We start from the raw sequence: 13,708 nt of genomic DNA, 5'->3' as shown, positions 1-13,708 counted from the left end.
CCCCTAGTTGCTGGCTGCCTGGCCCTTTTGAGGGCGCCTTGGAGTAAATGGCAGTGTCTGCCACCCCGGGGTGCTTCATCACTGTGGGCAAGGGAGCGGGGCAGGTGCTCTACCTCTTCCTAAGATCCACTCCTGTCAAGGTTCTACTGTATCTTTAAAAGAAAGCAAACTCACCTGAAATTCTTAGGCAAGGAATAAAAGATAAATTTGACATTTCAAAATTAATAGCGCTAAAGCATTATGGAACACATTTGTTGTTTTTTGATAACTTTTGGTATTACTCAGAAAATGCATTTCTGCTTCTGATGACATTTTCATTGGAAAGGGCAAGGTGGAGGTGTGGGGTGGGTGGAATTTTGTAAGAGGCTGAATAAGTTTCCTTCTACTGTCAGTCCCAGGAACTTTTTAAATGATTCGAGATTCCCTATCTACAAGAGTAGAGGACCTACTGCCTGGAGCTCTTTAACTCAGATAAGGACCCAAGTGCATTTCTCTGGCTGTACCTTCTACACAGACTTCATCTCCTCTGTATTTTCGCTTCCAGCTGCTGAGCTGTGCCTCCAGGCTCTGCTGAGGCTTGCTAAGCAGACCAGTTTTGTATCCTTATGAAGTTTAGTATCCAGTGGGAGAAGCAGATACCAAATAACGTATCACCAATTACAAAGGTGAAATTGTGGTGAGCACTGTAAAACAGCACCTTTGATACAATTGAGTGGTTCGGGACACCAGGGAGGGCTTCCCTGAGGAGATGATGCTTGTGCTGAGCACTCAGGCCTGAATAGGAGTCAGGTTGAAGAGGAGCAATAAGGGTTTTCCATGCGGAAGGAACAGCTTGTGCAAAGACCCAGCTCATAATGCAAAGTTTGCAGCAAATTAAGAAAGAACATTAAATTTCTCTTAAGTCCTTCATTTTTATCTGCTCTTCCATCAACTCATCAGATTTACTCCTCTGTTCCTGCTCATGGCCTGCCACCTGCTTATCTGCATACCTTTTCAATCTCGTCTGCCACTTCACAGTTGCATTCACTGGTAAAATAACTTCCCCTTTCCCTGAATAGACGTTGGTCAGATTTTAAACTGCCCTCTAGTTCCCTCTTGGTAGGTATATTTTTTAAGTAAAATATTGAAATATACGTACAGAAATGTGTACAAATCATTAAGTGTAGAGCTTGATGAATTTCCAAATTGAGCATGCCAGCATCCTTGGCACCTGGAGGACCCTTCCTCACTACTCCTGGAGGTAACCACCAGCCTGTCTTCTATTAGCACTAATTTGTTTTGTCTGTTTCTGAACTTTATGTAAATGGCATTGTGCGGTAGGTAATTTATTGTGTCTGGCTACTTTTGCTCAACACTGTGTTAGAGGAATTCATGTTGCATGTAACAGTAGTGCCTTTATTTCCATCTCTGTGTGGTTATGTGTGGTAGGGCTGTACCAGTTTATCCTTTCCAGTTTGGGCTGTTAGGAGTTTCTTATACTTGCTTTTAGTGAAGGTATATTCTTCTGTAGGTGGAATGACGTCACAGCATATGCAGCTTTAGTACTTAACTGCCAGGCGGTTACCCAGAGTAGTTGCGCTGATTTCTGTTCTCACCAGCAGTGCTGGGAGTGCAGGTTGCCCCACATCCTGGTCCGTTCTTGATTTTTTTCAGATTTCATCGTAGCCCTTCCTATGGGTATGCAGGCTTTGTGGATTTAGTTTGTATCTCTTCAACCATTAATGTGGTTTCCATTTTCTGTCAGGTTCTTTGTCTCTTAGTGATTTGTAAGAATTCTTTATCTCTGTGAGGTTCTTTTTCTTTTAAATATAGTGGGTTTTTTAAAGATTTATTTATGCATAGAAGAACTGGGGTATAGGCCACAGATGCTGGGAAGATTCACCAGAGACAGAGTGGGGAGAACAGGCGAATCTATTGAAATGCACTGCTGAGGGGAGCAGCAGGTGAGTGAGGAGAGGTCTGCTGCGTCATGTGGTCACCTCCCTGGCCAGGGATTGAACTTAGGTCATAGTGATGGTAGTGCTGAGACTTAACCCCTAGGCCACTAGGGAGGCCCTGATATGCATTTTGATTATAAGATACCACATTTAGTGTTGTAGAATCTTATGGTGGCATATACAAATATATACAATGCAAATAAAAAAATCAAAAACCTAAGAAATTAGAAGATCTAGGCCAAGGAGATAGAAGATACACAAATAAACCATATGATTCTATAACTGTTGTAATTGAGCAATAAATTTTGCTTAGAAGTCAGAACTCAAATGGAAACGTGGACTATTATCTAGTCTCATTATCTGGATTCCTGTGAAGATCAGAGCAGATGGGGAAGAAGGCTGCGGGGGCTGAGGTGCGTTCACCTGTAACTGCTGATTTGCATGGCAGCGCTGACAGCTCTGTCTTCCCTTACAGGTCATTCAGCAATAGTTATGACCTCCAGGTTACGTGCGTTGGGTGGAAGAATTAACAACATACGAACCTCAGAATTACCCAAAGAGAAAACTCGATCTGAAGTCGTCTGCAGCATCCGCTTTTTAGATGGCTTGGTACAGACCTTTAAAGTTAATGTAAGTTCTCTAATTTTAATTTTTTTCTGAATTAATGACTCCGAGGAATCTCTTCTCTTGAAGAGATTTTTCATCATTTCTTGAAGAGAATTTCATCTCTTGGTTTGTTAAAATGAAGAAAAAAAAAATATGTTAACCTAAAAGCTTGAGATGTCACATCTTGTATGTTGAGTTTTGGACTGGAAATAACCTCTACCACTTTGCTCTCCTCGAGTGACCTTCCCTTTCCTGGGATGGGAACTGAATGACTTACCAGTAACTCCTTCTGTGACATCTTCAAATTCCTGAGCTAGTGTCGCCCTTGCTGTAATGATGGCGTCAGCATACGTTCTATGCCACTCTTCACACTGAGCTCCCATAGGCCGGGAATGAGGTCCTGTTCTTGCCCAGCATAGGGCTGGCCACAGCAGCAGCTCGTTAAGTGTGTAAGTGGTGGGTCCTATCTGGAGGACCACGAGAGTGTTAGCCTCATGACTGGCTTCTCCCCGCTCAAGACTGTGACAGAAGCAGGACTGGAAATGAGGTCTCAGGCCAGCCGGACCTTGTTTGAACAACCCTTCCCTTCTGCCCCACCCATCCCAGTCAGCATCCCGGGCAAAGGCCCATGACCTTTGCCCGCCTCTCCCATTCTCTAGCCAGTCCTAAACCATGGACCGGCTGCCAGCATCTGCTTCCTTCTGGAAAGTACAAGGAGAGGTATCAGAGAGAGACGGGCGCGGGGTGGGGGTGGGGGTGAAAAAGCTGGGGGGTAATGAAAAAACATAATTTAAAGGGTAGCAGAAGGTGATCCCTGGGTCTTCTCCTTGCCTTCTGCTGATCAGGTCACTCTGGACCTTGATGGCTGGCAGACAAGGGCATTTGGTGTGACGTCACATGGTAGATGCTGTTTCTCCTTCCCAGTCCAGGGGTGGGGCAGCTGCCCTGGGAATATGGCACCTCCCTACCTCCCTGTTAGTGAGCAAGACTTAGGCTGGAAAAATGACTAAGGATATGGGAATATGGGCTCCTTGCCTGGCACAGAGTGGAAGTAGACAGTGGAGGTGGTGCTTCCCCAAATTTCTACCCCACTCCCACATACTTCCACACTGGCCCAGGTCTGTTCCCTAAGGACAGGGGCCTTGGATTTTTTGCAGGTGGGAAACTTATTATAATTAGGAGAAGAAACCCCAGCCAGGGAATGTAATTGTCTAGTTAGGTTTCTCCAAAATCTAATTAGGGGGATAGGACATATACCTGTGACCTATTTCTTAAGTCACTTTGGTGAAAAGCATCTTCTAGGACAGCACAGTCTGAAAAAACTTGCTGCAGTGCCAGAAATGTTCTCTGTCTGCACTTAGCAGTACAGCAGCCACTGGACCCTTGAACACTTGAAATGTAACTGGATTTTTTTAAATTTTAATTAAACTTCAAATAGTCTTATAGCTCATGGCTTCCTTTTGTGCAGTACAGCCCTAGCGAGAAGTTCTTTGAGTACATTGGCACTATCTAGGATGCCTGTCGGGATAGACTTACTGTGTTTTAATTCCTTTTGAGAACTGGGTGAGGCGTGCAGAGCAGACAACAGGGAATAATTGGTTTGTGCACCCCAGAGAGAGAGAGGCAGTGTCATGGGGCAGGCATTTGGCAGCCAACCGGCCTGATTCAGGCTGACAGCCCATCCCTGGCTGACAGTACCAGGAGCAGAGCCTCCCCTGGTCATCAGCACAGGGCTGGTGATGGCAACTCAGCAACATTGGTACAGAGATGAGAGAGCACATAAAAAGAGCACAGAATATCATGTCTGGCTCCTTGTAGATTACAGGAGTTAATATGTATTAAAACCTAATGTATAATCACATATGAAAATAAAGTCAGCAAGAGTAGCAGACGGCTCTTTGACACATCAAGGGAGTAGAGTATGTCGTCACTGAGAATGGAGCAGGTCGCGCTTTCTGCTCTGTCTTGATTCCCTTGTGATGGAAGGTAACCTGGGAAACAGTAGGAAGCAGCAGGGATGGCCCGGGCAGGAAAGGGGGTGAGTTCAAGAGCTGGGCCTGTCACATGTTCCCATACTTCAGGCCAAGCAGTGTGAGACCCCCTCCTAAAAAAAGCAGCTACCGGAGGGGGCCAACTGCTGTCTAACTCTCCTCATCCTTGTCACGGTGACCTATTTTCAGCTATATTTTCACTCGCAGGCGCTCAGAAAAAAATCTACCTTTGCTTATTCTATACAGTCTATTTCTGACTCCTATTGTCCTTAAGTTAAATGGGATTTCGTTCAAAGGATTCCTGAGAAGTCTGCCTGTTAAAGCAGAAGGTTCAGTTTCCTAAACACACCCTGCTGCTGGCCACCCCTGTGCCTTTCTTAGTGCCGGGCCTCTGCTAGCCAGGCCTTTTGTAGGCTCCTGCACCTGGACAGGAGCCTCTCAGCCCCCCATCCTCCCAGGCCCAGGTCCGGGGCGCTTCCACTTGCCCCAGAAGTTGAGTTGATCATTTATGGTGTACTTGTGTGTTTACTGTGCCCTTGACAGCAGCTGTCGCCATGTGCTGCAGTGGCTGCTGGGAGGGCTGCTGGTACGGCTCTGTCCCCTCCCAGGCCAGCAGTGGGCCTCTGCCATTAGCTCTGAGCCCTGGCCGTGAAATGTGGGTAACTGTTCCCATGGGCTTCTCACTTATGTGAACGGGGAGCAGTGAGCTGGAAAACCTATAGGGTAGCCCTCGCTAGACCACTTTGAGGTGCTCTGGAAGGGCCTAGAGTGATCTGGGCCATCTTCCTTTATGTTGTTAGTGGCATTTTTCCCTGTACACACTCGTGACTTCTGAGGCATCAACAGAAACTGACATGGAATTATTAGCATTTTTGCTGAAGATAATCCATGGGTAGGTCTCAGAGACTTAACTTGTAATTGTGATATCCGAGTTTTCCAATGTGGACTTCATCACTTGGGAATCTCAGCTAAGGGGAAGGAGGAAGCCTTCGGAAATTAAACTCATATTGTCTTAAATCATATTTATGTTGTTTTTCTTAGCTCTGCTTCCTATATGTTATTGTATGGCTTCTTCACTTGAAATTTATTAAATCATTTCTTTTTGTGGGATGTGTGTGCATGAAACTCTCAAAGTTCAAACTCCTTTGTTGGCTACAGTAGACTTTTAACCATTAGTGCTTAATTCATCTTAAAATTTTGCCCTCTTAGCATGTTTTTTTTCCCCTAGAAACAAGACACCGGTCAAGTTCTTCTGGACATGGCACACAACCACCTGGGCGTGACCGAAAAGGAATATTTTGGTTTGCAGCATGGCAATGACACAGTGGATTCTCCCGTGAGTGATGTCCCTTTAAGACGTGCTGGACTCCTGCATGGTTTGGTTTTATATCTTGTGTTTTCTTATCCAACAGAGATGGCTGGAATCCAGCAAACCCATCCGGAAGCAATTAAAAGGTGGGTGTGACCTTCTCATTGCAGTTACACATTAGGGTGAGTGCAGCACAGCCAACATCTCTCCTCCTCCTCAGTGTGCCTGTAACATCTGCCACTTGGGTTCCGGGTGATCCCAGAGGGAGGACAGGAGTGAGCAGATTTCTCCCTCACTGACTTCAGAGTGAGCAGAGATGCTGCCAATAACTCTCCAGGGGTCTGCACTAGGGAAAGGAGAGAGGAGGCAGTGAAGAGCCCAGGGAACCCACTTTCTTCTTGCAAGGAAGAAAGGGGAAAGAGACTGACTTGCCTTCCCCCGTGTGAGAGCCAGAGTGCGAAAGACACACACACACACACACACACACACACGCACGCACACCCCACCCCCCCCTAGAATTTTCTAGCAAGACTTCATTCACTGGAAACGAAGGCATAATTTAGTAATGTCACACACAGGACACAGCTCATTAGTCATGAGTGCATCCCAGGGCCAAAGGGTAGCACATGGTAAGGTGGACACCTCACCCACCTTCTGCCTGCTTCTTTTCTCAGCCTGTTTTTACAGCATTGCTCTCTGTTTCCCTTTATGCACCTTTTGCCCCAGAAAAACCTGGCTGACCTCCAGTGCTGTACACACTTGTCTGTGCCCTCTCCCCGTCTGTTCCCTCTGTTGAAGAATGCTGTTCTTGCCCACTGTCCTATACCCCAATCTTCCCATTCTTCAAAGCTGCTCGGATCCCTTTTCCTCTCCTAGTGGAATCTGTGATTCCCTTACATTTATCACTTCCTGTCTCCTGGCTCAGAGCATGTTCTCTTTCATCTAACAGTTATTAGGCTCTATCTGCCCTGCAAAACTGCAAGCTCTTGATGTTAGGGCCATTGTCACATCCTCTGCACCCTGGTGGTGCCCTCCATACAGGATGTGGCCTGTGAATGGCTCTGAGGAGTGCCAGCAGGTGGGTCTTGACACACAAGTGTGCATTTTCATGATGCTGCATGCCCCCACTCTTTCTGCATCTAGGTGAGAAAGGTAGAGTCGAGTAACCCTGGTTTTACTCTATCTGGAGTCTGTCCTTAGCGTTCAGAAGATATCTTTTCACATCAAGTCACAAAGCCACTAGCCAGATAAATACCTGCACCTCCGCCATTTCAATCCACAGAGGAGTGTGCACATGGGGCCTGGAGAGGTGATGTCATTCATTCTCTCACTAACTCATTGATTCAGCAAGCAAGTCCTGAGGTCCTGTTTTGTCAAAGTCTGGGCAACACACTGAGAATGTGGTCCAAATCAGATTTGGGCCCTGCCCTCAAGGAGCTCCCAGCCAAATATGGAGCTGTAAGCAAGGGCAAAGAAAGTTCTAGGCACTGAGCACATGCAGGGGTGCTCTGGGTGTACAGAGAGGGAGAAAGGAGAGGAGGTGTGCCTGGGCATATCAAGTTATAGACTGGGGAGGGGAGCCGAAGGGCACCTCAAGGCAGTGAGAGTGCTTAGCTCCCTCACCAGTGTTACAGTGTCCCCCTCTGGTGCCCAGGCGCCTTTTCAGAGTTATGCTCACAGTTATATTCACACCATTGTCTCTGGCACAAGCCAGAGATAATATAGAAAACACCAAAGAAAAGGGAGGGCAGGACCAGGATGAACTACTGGGGGAGGAAGGGGATCATTGAGAAGAGTGGATACAGTTTCAGAGGGCAAGAAAGCCCAGAGCACAGGTAGAGCCAGTGACGGTGGCCAGGTGATGGAAAGGGATAAAATCACCCTCAAAAAGAGGATGGGATCTTAGCAACACAATCTACTCATCTCAGGTGGCGAAGGAAATGGACTAATTTTAAGCAAATCAACTCTTGGTGGCATTGTAGACATATAAATAAACATTTAAGTATGTTTATTGTATAATGTAGGTTAATATATTAATCACTTTTTTCATTAAAAGCATGAAATATTTTTCGGTACTCAAATGATTTTGAAATGTGGCAGAACAGAATCAAAGACCTTGGTGCCACAGTTCAGGTTTGTCAGTCAACTGTGTGACCCAAGGCATGTCACCTGCACACGTGAGCCTGAGATTTATCAGTGGACAGTGCTGTCAGTGGCAGCCCAGCCTGCTCAGTCGTGGTGATGTTTGACTTAAAAAGGTGCTTGAAACATTTGAAAAGTATAAAATTGCTACGGATGCCAGAGATTATTTCTTTGTGAATTTTGTATGATCTGCTGATTTAAGGATTAAAAAAATTCCTAATAAAGACAATGCAGTGCTTAGTCTGAACACAGCCCTAAGTTAACCCTGTAGTAGGAAGGTGATATTATCTCGTTCTGTGCTGATGTGGCAAAGATAAATTACTTCTTGTAGACTTGGAGCTTTCTGAATGATCAATTAACAATGCGCTCCTTTTGTGAAATTAGTTCTTTAACTGATGGAAGAGACTTTGGTCTTGTGAAAAGTGCATCACGAGAGAGTAGCTGCTATATACATTGACTTTTTTAAAGAGAGAGAAAATCTAATTTGTTCTTGAACACTGTTGTAGGAGGTCCCCCCTGTACTCTGCACTTTCGAGTAAGATTTTTTATACCTGATCCCAACTCACTGCAGCAAGAACAAACCAGGTAATAACTTTTTTTAAGCTTTCTTTTAGTGTACAAAAGCATGTAACCACTAAAAATGTACTCTTTATTTTATCATTGTCGCCAAATGCTGCATTTGGGCATAACTACACTGATGATTATGATCCAAATGAAAATTGAGATAACTGCACTGACAATTATAATCCAAGTGAAAATTGGGGGTACATTTATCGAAATTGTAGTTGGCTAATTAGTTTTCAGTCTTGGGCCTGCTTCTCTGTCTCCTAATTTGGTGCAATCCCCAGCACACTCACCTTGCCCTCCATCTGCCTCCTCACCTCCACACGTCTACCTGTGGAGCATGCTGTGCTGAAAGAATGCAGAGGCATTTTCTACTAATGCAGGCCTGGTTTGGAAGACAACTTTGTAAAACAACTACAGATCAAATAGTGCAGTGCAAACTGAGCTACTGGAATTGAAACTCTGTAGGATAACAAGTCTCTGGATTAAGAATTCTCCATCAGATCCCCAGCTGGTAAGAGCCAGAAAGGAGAGTAAGAAGAAGAACTCAGCTTCTCTCCTGGGTGAATCAAGTATGAACAATATGTGAACCAGATAAGGGGAAAAGCACTGCCTTGGCGTTGTTTACCCCGCTTGGGGACCTGTTGTCCTGACCCTGGCTCTGTACTGGCAGGTGGGTTTTCTGGGTGAGAATTATTATGGATTATTATTTTCTGGGTGAGGAACAGGGGGCCATGGGCACAGAAAAGTTGTTGTTCTCTGAACTCAACTATGCCTCTAGTTCCCCTCCCCTAGGTCAACATTAAGCCCTTTTATTATACTTTCATTTTTCTTACGGAGAAAAAAAAAAGCAGTGGAAGTTCAGGATCATTGAATCTCTCCTGTGCTTGTTGTTGTCATGAGGCCATTACTTAGGAGGTAACGTTAACGCAGATCTCTGTCTGGATTTTTCTTTTTTTTTTTTTTTAGTGGTAATTGCATGATCACATTTTACTTTTTAATATATTTAAAGGCCAAATATCAGTGTATTGCTCTACCTAGCCTTCTTTGTGCACCTCTCCCCTCTATAATAGAAGCGTTGGCAGTCTGACTGCATTTACCTTTAAGGTTAAATCTTAAGCCATTGTAAGAGGCCTGGGTACCCAGTGGGCAGTACACATGTGCTTTGCCTTTTCCCCACAATGGCTCGTTATGCCAGTGAACTGAGGAGCAGTGAGTGGATCAGGGCATCAGCCTGTGTGAGCAGAATGCTGGCATCATCTGTAAAAAGGTGTGTAATTTCCGCAGACCACTGCAACTATCAAGTGCTATTGAAGGGATGTTTTAGAAACAGTCTGATGGATTATATGTGTCCCATATTATATGTCTGTGTAGACATAGGTGTGCCTGTGTGGCTTTTTAATTACAACCCAATGGCATAAAGCATCTTTTGCTTCATAGCACAGGACACACATATGTGTAAATTACTCAGCAGACATTGCATAAAACAATAGTAGGTACAAAACACTTCGAAGTTTTCTGTTCTGTTTCCACTTTTTTAAATGTTTACTTTACTACCACCCGATGATTTCCAAGCCTGAGTGTGAACTGGGCTCCCTGGCCTAGTGATTGGCACCATTGTCCTGTCTGCTCCCTGCAAGGCCCCTGTGGGCAGGTGGAACACTCCTATGAGTGGACTGAGGCCAGCCTAACCCAGGCATCCCCCTACAGTGCCCTGTGAGTCATTGGCTGCCTGCTTTTGTACTCCACGGCAAAGAAGCTCACTGCCTCTGAGAGCTGACAGATCTTCTCTAGCCTCCCTGTCTCTTGAGGGACATTTGAGGGTGGAGAGAAGTGGGGAGAAGTGAAGACTGCTTCATTTCTGCAAGCGTTGTCATGGGAAGGTGGGAATCAGACATACTTGGTGGTATTATTGTGGCCAGTGGGTGGAGGCTACAGAGGCAGCTTTCAAGATGAGTAATAGACTAATTTTTGTTCTTACCCTAAAACTGGATAAATTTCACTTTGTCCGTGTCCCTCCTAAAATTCACTGGTTCAGGACTGACTTTCGACAATACCCTGTTGCCTCACCTCCCATCTTAGGATGGCTGGCATTCCCAGTGTGGAGTGGAGAGCGCTGGGCACCTCCTGAAGGCTACACACTGGATTTCTCTTCATACAGTAGGAGCCAAGGCAGCAACCACCCCCATGTCTCCCAGAAAGCTGGAGGGGAGTCAGGACCTCCAAATCTTTGATGCTGGGCCAGGCTTCCACCATTAATGCATATGACTTGTTGTTGTTGTTGTTTTGTTCTGTTTACTTAAATGAAGACTTTACCTATTTTCCTGACAGAGTGTCTTATTAAGCCCCAGCTCTGTAACCTATCTGAAAGTAAGATAATTTTTCAGAGAGTCAACTCTCAAGAGTCAGAGGAGTATGTAGTATAGAGTAGTTCCTGTTCTCTGTTTTCTAAGAATCAAGGCAGGGACACAGTCATTGCTTTTTTCTGAAGTCGAAGTCATGGATGGATATGCTAATGATTTCATTTCTCAAGTTAGGCAAGGCCAAGTCTCTTATAAATGATATTCCTTTATTCTAATGGTTAAATAAGTGTCTCCTTTGTCATGAGCCTCCACAACTGCTGTTCCTGATAAATTTAGATCATTCTAAACAGAATTTCATTTTCTGGCAGTCTCAGAATTTGGGTCTCATTCCACGATTCAGATCTGGAATCAGATCCGCTATTGTGGGGGTGACTCAGAAACCTCGCTGACCTGGTAACCAGGTAGCACTGGTGAGTGGTGATCTCCAGGCTCGTGTTTTAATTTATATCCCTAGGAAAATACACTGATTAGTGGGGCTCGTCAGTGAAAGCCTAGATACCATTGGATTGTCTATAATTCTCTCCCTTCTCTTCTTTCTCTCAGTAGCATTATAGGCGAGGACACTTAATTCTGGTTGATTGTCAGCTTGGATAAACATAGAAACAAACTAGAAAGGACTGATTATATCCTCCTAGGTGGAAGACGTCAAGATTCCAATATGGAATAGACTCGAGTCAGCAAATGATTGTCACTCGTCTCAGGGCTGGTGTTCAACACATTGTGGGTAGTTGATGATAATTATGGTCAAATTATATAATACCAGAGCTTTTTAGTCATTAGGAGCATAAGAAATTTGTGGCATATTTTTTTCATAAATCAGTGTCCAGGTTAAAATAAGGAAGGCATAACTGGCTCCACATTATCTTATCTGAAAGCCAGTTTCTCATCTGTTAAAAACAGAGCTGGCAGTGCCTATCTCAGAGTTATCAGGAGGCTGAAAGGAGGCAGTAAGCTATGAAGTGCCGTGCACACAGCCCAGACCTCTATAAACAGGAGGTTTCAAGATCTTTTGACGCATTCGTGCCTCAAAACTCCTTGACCTTTAATCGTATAAATTTGAAGGAATAATAAGACTAATTTGTTCAGATTGCCAAAACACTCTCTCCTGCCCCTGAACCTTTCTCCTGTGTCTAGATTATAGTTCAGGAAGTTTCTCTTTTATCATCTTAGCCAGACACTGGAATATCTATCCCATTTGAAATCTGGGTTTTAAAAGAGTGGGAGCTCTCAGCCAAGTGTCACATGTATGCTGCATCCCTAAATATAACATTCTCCAGGGCTCTTCCTGGCCTGCATGGCATGTCCATGCCATGTGCCCCCGGACCCTCCCTAGATGGAGGGGCAGGTTCACAGGATGGGGACCTGTGATGACTTGCCAAGCTTTGCCCACAAGTCAGCCCCGGGTTCCGAAGTCACATCACCGGAAGCTCACAGAATCCCGCCTCGAGGTTCTGGCAGCTTATAGTTGACTGATGTTTATGCTTTTGCATGAGCACCCACAGTTCTGGGACACAGGGAAAAACCCAGCTGGGTGCTTGCACCCCAGCCAAGGAGGTGTCTTCACAGACCCTCCTCCTCGCAGCAACTTTATGCAGAGGGGACGTGGGTGTGCAAATGCCATGTTCAGAACAGCGGCCTGCCAGCATGTGGGGGCTGCCTGTGCAGAATGCCTGTGGGTCCTGGTACTCTCAGATATACCCTGAGTTTGATCCGGAAGTCCAGGCTGAGTGTGGGGTCACTCGCCGACAACAGTATCAGCCAGTGGACCCCAGGCATGTGCGGGTGGGAGGCAGGCTGTGGATCACTCCACAGCCAAGAGTGAGGCAACTGTGCCAAGCCAAGCCTGGTTACCAAGGGGCCAGCTTTGCAATATGCCAAGTCGTGTCTGATACATTAGGCCAGATTGTGTTTGCATGTATTTTGCTTTTCAAATGCACAGGTCTTGTCCTTGACTCATCAAAAATGTTTATTTTTTGGCTTATTTCAATTTGAATATTATGAATTAATGAAAACAATTGTTTCATAGGCATCTGTATTTCTTACAACTGAAGATGGATATTTGCGAAGGAAGGTAATAAGAATTTTGCATTCTTCCTTTCCTGTCCACTGCCAAACTAGCAAAATTCCTGCTTTAATCGAATGAGCATGCATTTCTGGTAACAATATTAAATATAAACAAAGAATGGCTGTTGAAAACAGCATCCTGTCCAGCATTATGCTTTGGACATCTGTTTTTAACTCAGATTTGGTTTAGAGACACTAAAGATTGGTAAACTTCATTTCGTGTTGTTTTAATTTTATTTTGAAAGGGCCAGTTATCTTGCTAGTAAAGACCTGAGACATTTTAAAGGGAGGGAGACACCCAGAATGTAAAACAGACTTCATTGAGGAAGGCAGATCAGGCCTAATTTGGGTACAATTCCAAGTCCCTTGGTAGCTGTCAGTCACTCATTTTTCTCTCTGGGAAGCTTTTTGCTCAAAGACATGAGCCCATCACTCAGCACTTCTTGGACTCAGGACCACGTCAATGGCTGGAAAGAGAACAGCTGAGCACCAGAGAGGAGATGTCAAACCAGTGGCATCACAGCTACCGCTTACAAATCCATAGTTTTCTCTTGACTTATGGAAGAAAGTGCAGCAGGTAAACTGGTGGGAACAGGCCATCTTAGTTGCATTTTCTTCATCCCCATTTTCCTCCAGTCTGTTTACTTTTACTGAGGGGGGCAGAGCCTGTGTCTGGCTGGGGAAATGAGACAAGAGCCTACGAAGCAGTTAGAACAGGTATGGGCAGTGACC

General features: G+C 45.1%; 1 protein-coding gene across 3 annotated transcripts in view; it reads left to right on the top strand.

Moving 5' to 3' along the window:
• PTPN3 (protein tyrosine phosphatase non-receptor type 3) overlaps window positions 1-13,708 on the top strand; it is a gene marked incomplete at both ends in the record, with an annotated part of 127,748 nt that overhangs the window by 63,081 nt on the left and 50,959 nt on the right. For 2 of the 3 annotated variants that reach the window (XM_084237335.1, XM_084237334.1), the window contains 5 exons: window positions 2,413-2,567; window positions 5,763-5,870; window positions 5,947-5,989; window positions 8,492-8,570; window positions 12,939-12,983. In XM_084237335.1, coding sequence (XP_084093461.1) covers window positions 2,413-2,567; window positions 5,763-5,870; window positions 5,947-5,989; window positions 8,492-8,570; window positions 12,939-12,983 — 430 coding nt within the window. Of the gene's footprint in view, window positions 1-2,412; window positions 2,568-5,762; window positions 5,871-5,946; window positions 5,990-8,491; window positions 8,571-12,938; window positions 12,984-13,708 lie in introns of those variants that run through there. The other variant, XM_084237336.1, reaches the window with a different exon arrangement.

This window comes from Talpa europaea (assembly GCF_964194135.1).
Source record: "Talpa europaea genome assembly, chromosome: 7".
Classification (NCBI taxonomy): Eukaryota; Metazoa; Chordata; class Mammalia; order Eulipotyphla; family Talpidae; genus Talpa; species Talpa europaea.
The sequence above is the reverse complement of the archived record's forward strand: the minus strand, read 5'-3'. Positions and strand labels throughout refer to the sequence as shown.